This window comes from Pygocentrus nattereri, chromosome 4 (assembly GCF_015220715.1).
Source record: "Pygocentrus nattereri isolate fPygNat1 chromosome 4, fPygNat1.pri, whole genome shotgun sequence".
Taxonomy (NCBI): Eukaryota; Metazoa; Chordata; class Actinopteri; order Characiformes; family Serrasalmidae; genus Pygocentrus; species Pygocentrus nattereri.
Window position 1 is genome coordinate 44417681 of NC_051214.1, and position 18778 is coordinate 44436458.

Genomic DNA, 18778 nt, shown 5'->3' on the forward strand with positions numbered 1-18778 from the left:
GTGAACTATCTTCTGTAACTGGATGAAGCTCCATCAGTAATATTTGTCCTGTTCCAATCCACCTCTCACTAATGCAATAACAAAATAGTATACTAATAGATACAGTCTTGCTACAGTGTTGTTATTGTTACTTAATAGGTGTGTAAGCCCCTAAGACTCTCTACTCACCATTGCCAGCCCTCCTATGTCCCGCACGCACATATAGAGGCGGCACAGGTCTAAAGGCTTCTTGCCCACAGCAGGTATGTTGGGTACAGGCGTGCCCCTCTCATCCATGAAGGCGAGGTAGCGTTCCACCCATGCCCTCCGCTCCGGTTCACTGCCCATTTCATACAGCCTTGTTATCTTTTCATTCGTCATGGTGGCTGAGCTGTGCTTCTACATAGGAAAGGCGGTAGAGAGGTAAGACACTGAGCCAGCAATGAATAATCAATCAGCGTCCAAGAATGCACAACTGTAGAATAAGTTACATCACAACATATTATTGAACAGCAATACAAGTGAAATGTGAAATGCAGATAGCCTTATCATGACTGTGACACACACACACCAGCCACTTTAATAGGTACTAGTAAAAGGTCGGACCCCCTTTTGCCTTCAAAACTGCCTTAATTCTTCGTGGCAGACTTTCAACAAGGTGTTGGAAACGTTCCTCAAAGATTTTGGTTGGTTATTTGAGTTCCTGTTGCCTTTCTATCATCTGGAACCAGTCTGCCCATTCTCCTCTGACCTCTCACAGCAACACAGCATTTTCATCCACACAACTGACCGCTCACTGGATATTTTCTCTTTTTCGGACTGTTCTCTGTAAACCCTAGAGATGGTTACGCCATTAAATCCCCTTTCTTCCCCGTTCTGATGCTCGTTCAGCAAGTTGTCTTGAGCACCTCTACATGCCTAAATGCACTGAGTTGTGGCCATGTGATTGACTGATTAGCTATTTGTGTTAACAAGCACCTGAACAGGTACCTAATAAAGTGGCCGGTGAGTGTACACACACACACACACACACACACACACACACACACATAAAACAAGTCTGAATTAATTAATGTATTGCCAAAAAAATCTTAAGTTTAAGATTTCTGGCAAAAAAAGTGAAAAGTGTTACACTTTTTGCCTTAATGCAAAAATCCGTCAAGATGTCTTAACATTAACATCACGGTCAAAACAACATTAAAGTGGCGTGAGAAAGAGGAAGAAGGGCAGCCTAACAGCAGCAAAAAGAAAGACAAGGAGAGGGAAAAAAGAGGCTGAAAAAGACAAAGGAGGTGATGGAAGATAAAGGAAGTGATGGAAGAGTGGGAGATAAAAATAGAGTGAGAAAAAGAGTTAGAGAGAGAAATAGAAAGAAAGCAGTGATAGGCCTGTCACAATTATTATATAAATGCCTGATCAGAATTAGTTGAACTAATCACAGTAATTTTCCAAAGTCAGCAAGCAGAGCGTAAAAGCAGAAAATGCATTTATTGAGACACATCATCTTACAAAAACACCAAAAACTGTAACTTCTGACTGTGGTAGAGTGGTATGATGTTTGTATGTTTGATATTTGCTAATAACACTTTGAGAGGGCAGCAGTGAGCAACGTTTGTTTATTTGATGTGAACATTTTTAGAGGGCAGCAGTGAGCAATGTTTGTTGATGATGCTTGTTAATAAGACCTTTAGAGGGCAGCAGTGAGCAATGTTTGTTTACTTCATGCTTGTTAATAAGACCTTTAGAGGGCAGCAGTGAGCAATGTTTGTTGATGATGCTTGTTAATAAGACCTTTAGAGGGCAGCAGTGAGCAATGTTTGTTTACTTCATGCTTGTTAATAAGACCTTTAGAGGGCAGCAGTGAGCAATGTTTGTTTACTTGATGCTTGTTAATATGGCGGTGAGTAATGTTTGTTTATTTGATGTTAACACCTTCACAGGGCGGCAGAAAGTAATGTTTGCTTATTTAATGTTTGTTAATAATACCTTTAGAGGATGGCAGTGAATGTTTATTTCATCTCGAGCTGTGTGCTGTGTGAAGCGAGATCAGACACTGTACTTTAACAGTTGAATACAATGAACAAAAAAACATTTATATGGCAATTCATCTTCAACCAAAAGTTCACGACTGTGACAGGCCTACAAAGAGAGAAAGAGAGAGAGCGTTAAAGTGCTTGTGGCACTCACAGGGCTGGTGGGTGTTTTTGGCCAGGCTGGGCTGCTAATGCTGTCACTGTCGTCTCCGTGATTGGAGGAGAGGCTGGCGGGGCTGGGGGAGAGGGGGGACGGGGTAGGGGGCTGAGACACACACTGAGCGCTGTAGCTGTCCTGTCACCCAGAATAAAAGAAGGACAAAAGACAAGCACACACACAACAGGACCACATGGTGAGAAATCAAAGTCAACCAGGATTTTAGTCCCTCTTTTGTACTGTATGCCATTTTCTTGTCTCATGCACTCCATGCTCTCCTCAAAGAGCTCCTATATGATTTGGGCTTGCGTGCTTGTGTTAAACATAACAACGCCTGATAGCACCCCCTAGCCACAGTATATTGCTGATACTGCCACTGAGAAACATGCTTTAACCAGAGAAACTCACAGGCTGACTTTGCTCTTGCTGTGGTTTAGTAGTTCTGGCTAAAGGTTTTAAAAATCTTGTTAAAATAATATTTTACATGGAGTCTACTCTTACCAAAAAAAAAGCCAGCATGCCTCCAGATTTTTATTCCAACCAAGCCATGCCTCACATTATATACCTAATCAACTGTTTGAAGATTGAGACCAACTCATTAAACAAGTGGAATCAGATGAGCTTCTAGTTGACTGGACTGAAAACTTATTGTTCTAAGGCTTTTAGAATGATCTTTATTAGATGAACGTTTCTAAATAGGCTTTTAGTTTAACAGCTCTGATGAAACCTCAACTTTACACATACATTCAAGTTCTGTGAGAGTTGTTCCACGCATGGACGGGTACAGCACAGCTAGGGATGTACTAATATGGCTTGTAAGGGTTGACTCTTCTATGGGATATTTTTCATATTCTTATTATTTTTCAACATTTATAAAATGAAGAAATTGGAACCTCACATCTACCTGGAAATGTCATGTTTATTTCTGTTGGGTTCCAAATGCAGTAAGATGAATAGAATACACCTAAATGAAGAAAAGGCATCTAAAGATTTCTTTAGGCACTATTTTGCCATAAAATGTCCTGCACGTGTCTCTCTACCAAACTGCTGTGTTTATGCATGTTATCTGACTGCGTGACTCACAGATCACAGCATGTTAAATATCTCTGCACCTTATTCTCACTACCCCATGCCCAGAAGTGTGTGCTGTGTCGGTGCTGCACTGTCCTGTCTGTTTACTGTGTCTAATGTCTGTTTAATTTATTATATTGCGTAATTTTTTTTGTTTGCACACTGTCTGCACATTCACACTTTGTACTTTTTGTTCCTTGTCCCACTGTGTTGTTCCTGGAGGAACTACACTCCACTGTGTACCTGTACACAAGACTTGACTCTTGATTGATAAACGTGTGTATGAGTATGTAATAGGCACGACATTCGTAAACACCATCCCCCCCCCCCCCATAGACAAAAATGGCTTATTTGGCCATGACAACGACAAACAACCTTAGAGGTCTATGGTAAGATCTTCAGAAGTATGTCTTCAGTAATGGAATCCATTGGGGATTCCCAAAATCACCAATATTATTTATCTCAAGTGTGACTGAAAGCGAAGTGTGACTACTGGTTCTGCCTGTGCAGAGCATCAAAAGCAACAGCCGGCAGCTTTAAAATCCTTTTCTTCCTCTCCGTCTCTCTTATTCACTTCACTGCCACTACTACAGACCAGTTGTGATGCTTCCAAACAGTTCCTGCTGCGAGCTACTGAACTGCTGCCTCGCTTCACAATGCCCTAAAACGGCACCCGAATGAAGACGAGAGCAAGAGACGGAGGAAACTTAACAGCGATTCAAACAGTGTGTGGTTTGAACAGTGGTTTAGCTACACAGGACCAGAGGTTCTGCATGGAGGAGCTTCCACTTTCCGCTGAGCGTGAGGAAAAAACAAAGCCGTGCTGCTGCGCGAGCTGTCACCATGACAACAGCCTGCACAATGCCGAGGTAGAGAGAAGGATGCTCATTAAATAAGCCGAAAGAGAAAGAGAGAGAGGAATTTCTTTAAAACAATTTGAAGCCACAGTATTTTTTCTGCCTTCTCTGATCTCAGCAATCCTCCCCACCTCCCCTCCCCACCCCCACGCAGTTTGGCACCAAAGTGAAGAAACTCCGGGAAAAAGACAAAGAAACAAGTAACAACTCTCACAACAAGTACTACACAAGACTAGCCAAGAAAAAAAAAAAAAAAAGAACACAAAAAGGCAAACAGGAACATGTGTCAAAGCAGTTTGAACAGTAAACCAAGTTCTGAGAACAGTGCAGTTATTTTTGCATGTTGATGCGCAAATAAATCAGTCTAAACAAGGAAGAAGTGGGATGAGAAATGCAGGCGCTGAAGAAATAAACGTAATGAGTACCTCGCTCTCAATTACAAAGAGTTACACAAGCTCCTGTCCTGACTGCCCACTTACAGGGCCTGATAGTCTTACATGGTATAGCAACTGCTAGGCCTGCACAATACATTGCTTGTGCCCCAAGCCAACTGTGATGGCTAGGCTGTTCCAAATGTCCATTTAAAGGGCCCACCTGAAACCAAATTTACCTATTTGTCTTAAAGATACAAAAGTCAAACCAGCCTGTTTAATTCTAAAGAACAGAGGAAGTTACAAAATGGCTACGTGAAAATTAACTACAACTGTTTTTGGTACTTCTAACCACCCGAACACCATAAATGGCCCCCAGAGGAAAATAATGTATGATATGGGCCCTTTAAAGTAGTGCTGTTAGTTTTACATAGGCACCAAATGTTTGTTCCCCTCAGGCATAGCAATGTAAAAAGTTCCAGGGCTGTACAATATATTGTCATCATCAACTAATCTTTATCACCATATTGGCCTTTGCAATACTGATATCATTGAAGGCTGGAATACAGAAATAATTGTGCCCTCTAACCAATCAGTGTGATTTTTACTGTTTGCTGTCAGTAACTTGACCGGTGGCAGTTCCAAATGAGTGTTAAAAAGTCCTAAAAAAGTCCTAAAAGTAACAATGGCCAAGATCACAAATTCAACCATCACTACATCTCATCTGTGGTAAACATGAGATTTCATGTCTAAAAGACTAGAAAACACCTTTCTAATGATGAATTTTAAAGGTGGAAGTGAATACTTGGGGGGCTGGCTGTTTCAATTTATCTATTTATTTTCTCGCCAGCAGGCTATTTTAATTTCTTTTAATTACTTATATTAATTGCTATTTTATTGTCTTTTACATTTTAAGACTCTTTACACTCTTTAAGTTACAATTTCATTGCACTTTATCTTACCACTACCAAATAAATTTCCTTTGGCTCCTTATTAAATATGTTATTATCTTGAGCTATGTATTTTGTAGTTTCTTTTAATTATGTTTAACCATCTTTGCAAAAGCTTTTCTGAGGTATTAGATCTCAGGATGGAACAAGCTCCCTTATTTTCACTGCACTTTATACTTACTGCCCTTGTATTTATATACATACATTTAAAGCACTATTTTATTTATTTCAATCCTTATTTAAGTTGCTCTTTCGTTATCTTTAGCTCCCGCATGTTAATGTTCATATGTCTTCTAAATTTTTAAGTTTTATCAGCTTTTTGGTTTTTACAGTTGCTAGCATGGCTGTCCCAAAGACTGATGAACAGCCTAGAGGTTGGTACTTCTTCAAAGGATTTTATTCAGTTATGGCTGCTATTCAATGGGTGAAAGCAGTAACTCTTGGGGCTCTTCATCACTTAGGATGCTGGAAATGACTTGCGTTTAATCACAACTGCATTTCTTGCTTCTTACGCATGTCTTATGTTTTAACTATCTTTGCAAATGTTTCTGAGGTGCTAGATCTCAGAAATAAGCAGTATCATTATCTAATGCATTTATTTTCTGTCTGTGTAAAACATTTTGAAATGCCACTGTGTATGAAAGGTGCTATACAAATACACTTGCCTTGCCTATCCCTCTTCAAGTGATTCTCAATGGTTGTATGATGCATTGGTGAAATGCATGATGGGCACTGTATTGAAACAACACTGATTGATGATGAAATATAAAATCATGAATTATGTGAAACCAACGAGGCTGAGAGGTGAAAACAGAACAAATAATACATTAAAAGGAAGTTTTAGGCCAGAATGGCCCTTTAACCAGGTCACACTGAGATTCTCAGATATTATTTTTAATATGCTGCAGGCATAAAAATTGCAATATGTAGCAATAATATCACAATACTAGTATTTTGTCCATATTGTGCATCTCCAACATTCCAAAAAATGATAAGTCAGTGGACACTAAACTCAGCTTAGTTTTGTGCCCGAAGACCAAACAGTGCTGAAACTTAACATCTGTGTCACATCAGAAAAGAATTCACTGATTTGGAGTGTGACTCACTCATTAATTAATATCTCCCCCTAACTGGCCATAGAAGGGCCACCCACACTTATAAATGACCAGCTTTTAGGTTTGAAGTTTCTGGCCTCATGCAAGCCAAAGTCCAGCAGTTCCAGGGAAATAAAGGAGAAGTGTAAGATTACACTGTATGTGAGTCACAGGGCCAGCTATGATGTAAATACCAGCAGCACTGTGCATGTTCCGCTTAGGGTCAGTTCCAGTCACAAGAGCAAAACGGAGAGCGTGAAAGAGGAATTACAAACACACAAAGCTGTAAAGCCGAGCGCCAGCAATACTTTACTGATCTGTTGAAGCATCACAGCCAGTACCGACCTGAGACAGACTTACTGCAAACTCCTAGGATGTCTTACAGCGCAGTTGGTGAAAGACAATATTCTTATATAGCCCTTAACCATTGGACTAGTGTTCCAGAGAAGCAACAGGTGTTCTTATATCTGTTTTAAAAATGTTTCTTTCGGCTGCGTACGCCTGGAAGCATTGTGACTTATTTTACCCAGTTTGTAATTATGCTGTTATTTTATTTAGAGTGTAGTGTTTTCAATTATGCCTATAACTTACTTTTGTGTAAAGGACTGAGATTTTGTAAGTGGAAAAGAAAGTGCTATATAAATAAATGTATTGTTATTCATACAGTGATTCAGTTGCATTTATTCTGAAAAATGAATTATACCTGGAAAAAAAAAAATATTTCAACTCTTTTCAAATATAAAAATCCAATGAAAAGCTTGGTGTATTGCTTTGTTACTTTTATTACTATTTACACAATTTTATTTTTTAATGTACTTTAATTAATCAATAGCTTAGTGTGTGTCAGTATGTTTCGCCTCCTAGTGAAGCATGATAGTGGACTACGCTAAGCAAAGCAAAGCTGTGCCACAAGCCAGAGGAAAGGGCAGTCAAGCAGGTGCATGAAGGGTAGCAGTGGATTAACTTCAGTCATCTCTGATCACATGCTTGAAAAGTGACAGCAAGTGATAGAGAACAAGAGAGAGAACAGGACACGGAGAGATAGAGACGTATTCGTACCTTAGATTTAGGTTGTTCTGTGCTTGCCACGCTTCCCTCTTCTTTGTGTTCTGTTCTCTGTTTGAGGTCAGCAGGAGGCATGCTGTCTGCTGCACCCATAGCTATGGGTCCTGCAGAAACACACAGAGTCACATCCATTAGACACAAGGGTTACTTTAACTGCATCAATTTTAGTATATTAATTTGAATAATATCCAGCACTTTACAGAGGAATTTGAAGATTTTTCAAAATGTCAGCAGAATTAAATGGCCATTCCGAGAAGAGGTTTGTGAAATGCCAGTTCAAGTGAAACTTAGTCCGAATTTTTCAGTGTCGGTGACAGGAACCAGACATCTGCAGAGTTTAATCTACCTCGCATAAAGCTAGTACATGAAATCTGTAGCTTAATCTACCTCACATAGTTATTACATGAAATCTGTAGCTTAATCTACCTCACATAAAGTTATTACATGAAATAGTCACAAATGCACTGTCTTAGGCCTGAGACACAGTGGTTGGTTAGTGTAGTGGTTAACACCTCTGCCTTCTACACTGTAGACTGGGGTTCAATCCCCCACCAAGGCAAGCACCCTACACTATATCAGTAAGAGTCCTTGGGCAAGACTCCTAACACCACCTTGGCCTACCTGTATTAAATGACCAAATTGTAAGTCGCTCTGGATACGAGCGTCAGCCAAATGCTGTAAATGTAAATGTAAGACACTATTGTCTGATCTTTTTGAGATAAGATAATTACATAAAAATGCTTAGACAACCTGCCTAGGTTCACTGTTGGGTTTTGGACCATAACGAAAATGTCTATGTGTTGTAGAAATCCCAACCATTGGTTCCTATTATCATAAACGAACCATTTTACAACGTCACTTAATGACGTTGTTCACATCTCAACCATTGACTTGTATAGAAGTTTTTGAAAAATGTATAAAATCCCTCTTTAAGTCTTGGCATTATATAATACTTCAAATTCTTGGTCTGTTTTCAAATGTAAAATATTCATGTATACAGTTACATTTGTGTATTCAGTATATATATATATATATATATATATATATATATATATATATATATATATATATATATATATATATATATATATATATATATATGAATGTATATATCAAACAAAATGAGAAAAAAAAACATTTGCCCTGTCTTTGGCTACAAGTCCAAGAAAGCACTGTTATCCTTACTCTCTCCGAGTGGTTAGGATGGTCCTTCCACTCCCCCAAAACTCAGTGTGATGCTAGCCAATGTGGGAGTCGTAAAGAATTCGCAGTTTGCTGCAGTGTTAAGTTGTCCAATGACTGTGCATGACCAGTAGGTGTCACAGAGGAAACTCATGCCAGCCTTCACCCTCCTGGCTTGATGACATCATGTGATAAACGGGAGATCTGACTGTCTAGCGGGTGGAATCATTAATGACTAAAAGTGGAGAGAGAAACCGGCTCAGAGCTCTTACCGGAAGCCATAGTGCTGTATGCAGGACCCTGCATGTTCATCCTGTTGGAGTTGCTGCTTGGTGGCTGGTTATAGGGGCCTCCAGGGCCCATTCCACCCATAGGGGGCCCACCTGGGTACCCACCTGACCTGCAGACACCAACACAAAAAAGTCAGAGCTGATTACAAAGTGAATGCATCACTCCTAACAACATTAAAATCCTGTTCATGAAGTTAACAGACAGGCGTGCTGTTATGCATTTAGTAGTTCTGTACTGTAAAGAAAGAAGGTTATTTCAAGCTTTCAGACTTTTGGTTTGCATGTAAGTAAGCAGAGTTTGGCTCACAGCGATGCAGTGTAATATTGTAATATTAAAGCAAAACCCATGATAACAGACGCCTGAAGTCGTGTCATCATTTTTACAGTTAGTGGGTCTTCTCTATTGAAAAAAACTATTTTTGGAAATTGGAACCCTGTAGTACAGCGAAGTGTTTCAAAGCGGATACGTTCTGTCCTGAAAGTCACTGGGTCCTCTCAATTGCAAGGTTGTTAAGGAGTCAAATGCAAGCAGGCAAGCTAACACTGTTGCATACTGAACTGGTAGCCTCACCAAAATGCCCCAAACAAATCAGAAAGCTTTGTCAAATGTGGCAGTTAAGTGGCTTTGGCAGATTTTGTTTGAGTAGCTGGTGCTGTTATATAACAGTTAAAGTTTAATAGTAGATTTTGTTTCATGTGCCATAATTTCAGTGTGCAGGAACCTCTCCTTTCTAGGTTTCAGTGATATTTGGGGGATGAAATGTAAGTAGGATAAAATATATCACTTTTGGAATATTTTTGTTCAGCCACAACTGTCAAAAACAGCATTAATTATTGCCATAGGGAAAACAGCTTAGATTCTGAATTCCTTATTTAGGTGTGGAGCTACAAAATGATGCATGACTTTAATGGTCTTCGGTGAGTGTACTGTCAATGATGTAACAAAACACTATCTGTAAAATGTTGACTTTCCAGGAGAAGAAAAAACAACACACTCTTATCTTTGAATGTAAATTTATGGACCAGATTTTATTCAAAGAAATTTCTGGAGCATTTCTGTTCCTCCATTAATCATGAAATTTTAGCATAGTGGAAAGGTCTGCTGGCAAAACAAAAAACAGGAGAAATACGGTTTTGTTCTGGCAGCGGCGATATTCTACCTTAGAAAATAGGAAAACAAAGAATATTTGGGAAAAACTCTTTAAAACCAAAAAGCACTACCTGGACTAAATTCCATATATTATAATATAGAAAATAAATAACTCAGTTCATAGACCTAAAAAGGACTAGACACAGTGTTCAAAACAGACACATCAAAACAAAATCGATAAAGCCTCGTCTCCCACTGAAAACATCAATTACTCCTAAAGAATAACTGTCAGTTTGCATTATTTTCTAAGTAGATGCTGAATAAAAAGCCTAAGGACGTAATAAGTCTGGGAATGTAAGGCTTTAAGTGCCTTAAGTACTTTTAATACCTTACATTGACTTCATATTGAATGAGATTCTTTAACTCGGTTCACATTCCTACATTGTTGTTTTATTGTAAGTCTGCTCTCACATGCTCAACTATTCCCAACTGAACTGAAGAGGGGGTCTCTATGCTGCTCTCCGTGTACATTTTATTAAAACTGAGAGCCAGCTTATTTACTGTATGGTTCAGTAAGGCGTGTGGAGTTAACATTTTGGAGCAGTACTTCTTAAAACCTCCATCACCTTTATTTTTATCTCATGAGGGCTGTGCGTAATGAGGTTTATGTTTCAGAGAACCAAGAATTTTCACACAGACCCTCTAGAGGTCAAGACTTATTCAATTTTTTAGTTATTAAGTTTGATTTCAGGGAAGAAGCCATTTCACTCAAAGCAGACCATTGGGCAGGAGTTTGTTGTTTTGCTTCCTTTATTTCCAGCTTAGAGACAGCCATCGATCCTGAGAGAAAAGAAGTGGCTTGTGCTGACTCTCAAATAAGACTTTCTCCATCCCACAATCCAAAAGAGCAGCATATACACATATAGCCCTACATTGTTAGCACAGTAGCGCAGCCCACGCGTTAATCAGTAGGGGTGTAAAAATGAACCAGGGTCATGATTTAACAGCATCAATCCCAAAATGTTAATTGAATAAGTAATTGAATAATTGAATACAGTAACAATAAACATGCAAATTGTATGTCTAAAATAAAATCCTAAGGATATTTTCAAATGTAAATTAAAAGAACTCGTATTGTCTTTGCAATAGTTCACAACTGTATGCGCTGCTGGCAACCTCAAAGTTATAAATGTCAAACTTCTAATAAAAACAGGAAAAAACACCTCTTTAATAATGCTAATTTCTGATGACACCCCATTAAGCTAATGGTAATTCAGGAAAATCTTTTGGCCGTTCTAGATTAAACACTAACATCTGTTACAGCCATATTAACATATATCCTACTTTGTAGGAGTTTTACAGCAACAATTTCAGTAAAGAGTGATGATGCTGTTACACATTTCTAACAACTGGCATTTTTTAACCTTCCAGAATACCTAGTTATGTTTTTCCACCCATTAAAATACATGAAGCCTTCAGTTCAGCTCCTAATTATTTTATTAATAATTAAATTTGACATTTCTTGATGTGTTAAATCACTTCCTACAGTACTGTACTCCTACAGAACTTGGTTAAGAGATTTACACCCCCAGTAACCAGACCAGAGATTTTACAGTAATGTAAAATGTGTAATGGCTATGGCATGTAAGCATATATGTGTGGGGTTAGTGTTAAAGGCAGCAGCAGCTTTAGGAGCTTTGAGCAGCAGCAGACCAGCTGAGGAGTTTAGGCAGCGGGGCGGGGCGTGCCAGCTGCACCTACCCAAACTGCTCGGGCTGAGGCTGACCAAGGCCGCTGCCGTACGGGACATGATGGGGGTGAGGGAAATGTGGGGAAGTGAAGGGGGTTGTCCGCCCCCCTGACCCGGAGAGCCCTGCATAAACGGGGGACCTGGCATACAGAGGCCTGAAGCAGAGGGCAAGGGCACAACAGCCTCACTGGTCAAGTCCCCATTCACTTTGCCTTGTATAATAATGACATGAATATAGGGCTGGGCAATATGACAATAGTAATCATGACAAAATGAATTACAATATGTTAAAAACTGTGTTTCCAAGCATATCATAGATATGACCAGTACAAAAAGACTGCCAAACTGCATGTTTGATTAGACTGAATGCAGCACAGGATGTTGAATAAAATTATTATTAATCATTATTATTACTTTGACTGTTCCAACATATGAGACATCAGAAAATATAAATACCATGCAAATCATGTCTTATGAAGTTTTTATGATCTTTTGAAGTTTTATGATCTTACATTTTTGCCATATTGTCCAGCTCTACGTGAATATAACCAGTATGGAATGTATAATGTACAGTGCTGATAGGGTTTAAAATGAAAATGCAAATGTTAGCACCAATAATTACACTACAATTAAAAAGTTTGGAATCATTTGTCATTGAAAGAATTATTTTATCCAAGAATAACTTGCAGCTGCAGAGTGTGCTGAATTATTATATAATCAATGCATGAGAAGTATCTTAAGATTTTTTTTTTCACTATTTTAAAACCCATAAGGTCTCAAGTAATAAATAGCACAACATAATTATCTACTATCTATCAACATCAAAACTCATTGTGTATGATTGAAAACAGCAATTTCAAACGTTTGGTGTATATATGCACAATTTTCACTGAACTACAATCAGGTCAGCACTCATCTTAAAACATGGCAAATAGCATTTGGCTAATGACAGGACTATGAAGCTGAACTGATGAGGATGATTGTTATCTGAACTGGCACACCATGCTCACCTGGCCTGGCTGGATGTGAGAGGGTTTTGTGGAGAGGGCGCAGGGCCACTCTCAGGGGGTTTGCGGCCGACTGTAGGTGGAGGGGGACCCATCCCGGGCCCTGCAGACTGGGGCATGTTTGGGGAGGTGGGGGCTACGCTGCTGGGGCCTGCTGGGTATGAACGGCCACTCGCAGGCTGACCTGGGCCTCTTCCAGCTGGCATGGAGCCGCAGGGCTGCCCAGGGCCCTGCCCATGCATAGGGCTGCTAGCGTTCATACCCAAGCTCATGCCTGGGCTGGGGCCACTGTAGCTGGGACCAGGAGCTCCTCCATAGTTGGGTGGACGGGGGTAGTTACCTAGAAATACACAAGAACAGCTCTTAATTAGACATAATAACAAAAAAATAAAAAATAAAAAAATCAACATTTTAACTCACATTAACTTTGTTCAATAGTGCATTGCTGAAAAATGAAAACTTTCCAACAAGTTACACACAAAACTTGAAGAAGAGATAACTGAATAACATTTTGAGACCCTACAACTGCAGTTGGGCTAAAAAATGTAATTTATGTAACTTTATCATCAAGTGTTACTTTTAACTGTATTATTCTTTGTTTTCTTTATTCTAAAGTTATATGGTGTTCTTACGAGCAACACACACATGCAAAAAAACAAGGTGCATCCAACAAGAAAGGAAGCCTTATGTATATTTCATAGTGACACAAAACACGGTAGTACACAAAAAGCTTTGGTTCTATGTGCCAAACATGATAAAATGAAGAACAGGGACACAGTCACAGGCACCACTCCTCTGCCAGCAGAGTTAACCAAACATATTTTTTTGCTTGGGGTGTGGAGGATGTTAAACAGTTTGCTTCGATGCCTAAGACGTTTGCACAATACTGCATATCAGGCTTTATGACGGCTGCTACTAATGTAGCTAACATACTTTTGGCCATTTTTAAGGATGTTCTTTTCTATACATCTTATTATACTGTCCTATGATCAATAACAACTCCACACTGTTTATGGAAAGTGTGTGATTTATGGATTTAGAAATGCAGTTTGCTAACTGGTGGAGTAATACTGCTTCCATTACTTGTTACTTTAGCCTTACAGTTCAAAACTAAAGGGGTAAACCTGTCGTAGTTAAATGACTGCATTTTTTGTGAAACTGCTCCCGTTATAAGCCACTATTCAGAGAATCAGAGCTCTACTCTGAAAGATGCCAGGGTCTTTCTGTGCACTTCATTCCTCCGTTTTTTTTTTTGCTCAGGAGAAAACATCTAGATTAGCCGATTTCCGCGGGAGAGCTGCTGGAGCCGGTAGCAGAGACAGGTACTTTGTCAGCAAGTTTCTATGGCACTAAATGGATATTCCACATGATGACTGTGGGGCCGAGGCTCCGGCGGATCAACGCAGAGCCAGGTTCTTAATGAGGTGTGCCTGTTCCCCAAGAGCTACGGTGGGAGACACGACTCCAATCTGCAAGACTGCGCTGAGCCCAGAACGGTGCCTTCAGTGTACTAAAGCCTGTATTTGTGCTAAAATTGTATGCATATTATTATAATGTACAAGACTTTGCCAAGCAGCGTTTCAGGCACAATTAGAACAGGGATTTCCACTCAGGCTCCAGCTGTCAAAATGCAGCCAGAAATCTCCATCTCGCCGAGCTGCCTGAGGTTTCTCATAGGTCTCACAGGAAATCACAGGCTTTGGCATCTGTTCCTGTTCCCTCGACATGATGGGGGGAGAAAGAGGGGGGGAACCCCCCCCCCCCCAAAAAAAAAAACAACAAATTTTTGATGTCATACATGACTTCCAAAAATATATGAAGCAGGTCGAGGAGATGGTTGGGGAAAGCTGCTGTTTTGCTATTTTTTCCTTCCACAGAGCTGCTCTTATTCTGAGCACTAACACCTAACAAGCTGGCGTTTTACCCTTCCAGAGTGAGGTAGGGCCCTGGAGCACTGCCAATTACACGGAAAAGCCCTGGCGCTGTCAGCCACCCTGCTCCGCCTCTCTGAGTCCCCGTAATCCCAGAATTCCCAGGGGGCACGAGAGGGCGCGGTGCCATTGATCTGAGAGACAGGACAGCTGTCTTGCTTTCAATTCCCAGAGCCACTGAGAGATAACCTCTGGATCTGCATTAGGGTTGTACAATACATTATTCCTTAATCATTACCAGCTTTTGCAATACTGATATACAGTGGTCTTAAAAAGTATTTGGACACTTTAACCATCAGAAAATTTTAATGCAATTCTTTATGTAATTAAATGTTTAATAAAATATTTGTGTAAGAGAAAACACACACTACATCAACTGATGGTAGACTGTGGAGAAAGCCTGGAGAAGAACTCCAATCAGACTGCACTAAGGCTACTGTAAAGCACAGAGGTGAAAAAGTCAAAGTCTGAGGTTGATTATTTATTTTTACCATAGTGTTGATGAGCTTGTGCTCATTGATGAGATCACAAACACAAAGGTGTATAAAGAAATTCTACATGCAAGCCTGCAGAAGTCTGAAAAGACAGTCTAAAACAAACCAGACACTTTTTGAAAGAATACTGAAAGCAAATGACAGAACTGGAACAGTCTTTTTTAAACAAACAGCATTTGGTATGGCATTTTGTTTCATAACATCATAAACTGTATTCCTTCTTTTAAAGTTAACGTGAAAAAGGAATTCATACAGCATTTATGTTCCGTAAAGCGACGTTTCCGATTTCTGAGTAAAACAGGGTCTCTGAGTTAGCTGAAGGATTTTTCTCAACGGTATTATTGGTTCATTATTTTCCCTGTCCCCTGGTACATGGGGAGACAATAAAAAAAAAAATTTCAAAAACACTCATTACATTTCACTAAAGTCATTTTGATTGAATATTAAGGCAAACAAGAATTTTATATTTTAAATTAGGCAATAAATCATGCTTAATATATCTCTCTTGCACATTGAAAGAGTATTCAAAGAGAATTCAGCAAAAACTTGGAAGGACGTGCCTTCTGAAGCTGTAAGTGCATTACCTTTTTGGTATCTTTGTTCATATTTAATACCACATTGAGCCAGACCATCCTTTTGAGCCTGTTTATGGGTTATCTATATGCAAAGATGTATGATGTGACCTCAAAAACTCCTGAATCAACAATGATTTTTAAATGATTATTTTCTTGCACACCATATTTACTCAGTAATGTTACTTCTTTCAGTTTTAACACAATTATATTTATATAACGCCGCTTTAATGTCTTTTCTTACAATCTGTGCTTTACTCTGTAATTACTCTACAATTGCTTACAAAACATGGCTTTTAACTCTGTACATTTTGAATTTTGGTACATTTTTGATTGCTTTTTTGTTTTTCAAATATAGCAATACAAAAAATGTGTCATTTTCACAGGCTGCAAATGTGACATCACAGGCAACATCATGAGTTCTGCATCTGTTTCATCTGGAGCAAAAAGCTTCGCTACAGAGAGCTGAACAGCAGGCCTTGTGTGGATCTGGATTTGATGCCTCCATGAACTTTGAATCATTTCTCAAGCTGTAGTAAGAGCCAAACAAAAGCAAGCCCTGATGCCAAATACAATAAGCCTGGCAGTCTGCTTCTCCACAGGCCTTTCCTCCTTGGTGCAAAGTTTTGACCGAAAAAGGGAAATTCTGTGCATGTTAAAAACGCATGTTCTCCTAAGGTAGCCTATGGAAGTGAAAGAGGTCATTTTCATGCTTGTCACGGACAAGTAATTATCCAATCATCCCCTGTTGGCTTCTCCACTCTCACTTAGCTCTGGAAATCTATCACTGTCAGGTGTACAAGAGCCACAATTCTGTCGGCTTCAGCCGGCTGCCAGTTATACAAGTGAAGCTACAGGACAACAGGGACTATCAATCAGAACCGAAAAGGAGGCAGAACCTAGTGAGATTATGATGGCAACACACAACGGCTGTTCATTTATTACACAGGCAATGCCATAACATTCATGATAGATTACTGCCGAGTTCCTTTCAGAGGCCACTTCCACATATACACGCAGGCATGCAGTCAGTTGAAACAACAGAGGAAATTAAAACAAATGCTATGCTTTTGTTCATAGATTCATTCTTAAAGGTCAGCCTAACAAGGCAGAAACAATTCAGAAAACAAAAAGATGTAAAGCCGAAGCACGAACAGAGAATGTGATATACTACACTGGCAATGCTGAGGGTCCACTGCACATACGTGAGACAGCCAAATACTTCCATTTAAAAAAAAACACACATTATGCATGTTTAAATTATTTGAAAAACACCCTTTAATGTTAATATGCTGGTATTACATGATCAGAGTCAACGAGGCTTCTGTCGTTTTGTTGCATCATAGGAATAAATCGTTTGAGGTATACAGAGAACTCTAAACAATGTATATGCAAAGCAGAGCTGGGTGCTCATTTTGAATGTGTTGTTGCAGACGGAGGTGCTGTTTTCATACGGTTTTCAATGGTAGAGACGAGTTTTGCTATACTGAAACCAACGTTCAGTTTGCTAAGGCAGCAGCTAATCTGTGCATAAGCCCTAGTACTAAAAGCACATGCTTGTGAGGTTCTGGGTTTAGCAGGTTAAACTAAATGGTGGAGCCATCAATGAGTTTGGGACAAAAGAGAAAATGAAAGTTCACTGAGATGGCTGAGTAAAGAAACATTTTTTTTCCTAACAAAAATTCACAAAACAGGATTTTAACTCGCAAGACTGGTTTGCAATAATATGGACTGTGAGTGCATATGCCACATCGAGTCACATTTTGCACCGAGCGTCTCATATCCGTACATCCGGCCATGAGAGTCGTGATATGATACTGCCTTCAAGCATTTTTTCAGTGCATGCTCAAGGCCTGCGGCTCTGCAAAAAACTGTCTGGGCAACCAGCAGATTGTACTTTATGTAATATGTTGTCTTGCTTGTTTTCCACAAAACTGCTAGTTTAGGCTTATAAACCAGTGAACAACTGGAACAAACATGTGGGCAGAATGTGTCCTGTTTGTACCCGAAACTGGCCAACAATCTGCTCCCGAGAGAAGTAATGATGTATATTTACCTGAAGGACCATACTGTCCACCTTGTGTTCCGTAGGTGGTGCTGCCCTGCTGGTAGGAGCCCACGCTGTGGTGCAGAGAGCCCCCAGGGGAGGGATGAGGGGACATAGGGGCCCCAGACTGCTGTGGGACAAACTGAGGGCCAGGGCCACTACGCTGCAGATTAGGGGGGAATCCTAAACAAACAAAAGCAAGCACAAGGCAGCAGTAAGTTGGTCAGGTATAAAAGACAGAATAGTCACTGTTGTAAAAAACCCTGCCATTGCATCCCCAAAGAAGAAACATTGTGATATAAATGCAGTGTAAAAGGCGGCTCGTAGGCAATATTTTAAAAAAAAGAAGCTAAAATTTCATCTGTAACTCTGGCCCTGATGTACTAAGCCATTTGCACCCATTGCTGGGACAATTCAGACTCAACCCTTTCCAAATAAGCCTGCATGTGTAGTTCACAGACCGTGTTTGCAGTCCCACACCAAATGAAGGGGGGGGCGGGGGGGGGGGGCGTCTGTAGCCCGCTTGCCTAGCTAACATTAGTTAGCCAGTCATACAACAGATCCAACATCACAGAACAGGTTTAATTTCACCTTTCTGTCCCTCCAATGCCAGGTGCTCAACTTCACTCCGTCAGATTTAAATAATTATTATCTAAGCTTGTGTCGTTGCATTAGTAATCAAACATGAGTAGAGCTGTCATCATGCTAGTTAAGCTAATGTTAACAAGCTCCTCTCTCTTAGTTAGCAGCTCTTATTACTCTGGGTAATGCTGTATAGCATGGTAATATTTGGAGGCAGTTTGAAAGTACAAAACTAGTGGATACTGCCCAGGATTAG

At 39.8% G+C, this 18778-nt stretch overlaps 1 protein-coding gene across 6 annotated transcripts in view; it reads right to left on the reverse strand.

Moving 5' to 3' along the window:
• Positions 1-18778, reverse strand: part of arid1b (AT rich interactive domain 1B (SWI1-like)) — an 85577-nt gene that overhangs the window by 10315 nt on the left and 56484 nt on the right. For 3 of the 6 annotated variants that reach the window (XM_017724966.2, XM_017724967.2, XM_037537989.1), the window contains exons 7-13: positions 17950-18123; positions 12900-13236; positions 11901-12044; positions 9032-9159; positions 7572-7681; positions 2167-2307; positions 169-378 (exon numbers count right to left, since the gene is read on the reverse strand). In XM_017724966.2, coding sequence (XP_017580455.1) covers positions 169-378; positions 2167-2307; positions 7572-7681; positions 9032-9159; positions 11901-12044; positions 12900-13236; positions 17950-18123 — 1244 coding nt within the window. The remainder of the gene's footprint in view (positions 1-168; positions 379-2166; positions 2308-7571; positions 7682-9031; positions 9160-11900; positions 12045-12899; positions 13237-17949; positions 18124-18778) is intronic. The other 3 variants (XM_017724970.2, XM_017724969.2, XM_017724968.2) reach the window with 2 other exon arrangements.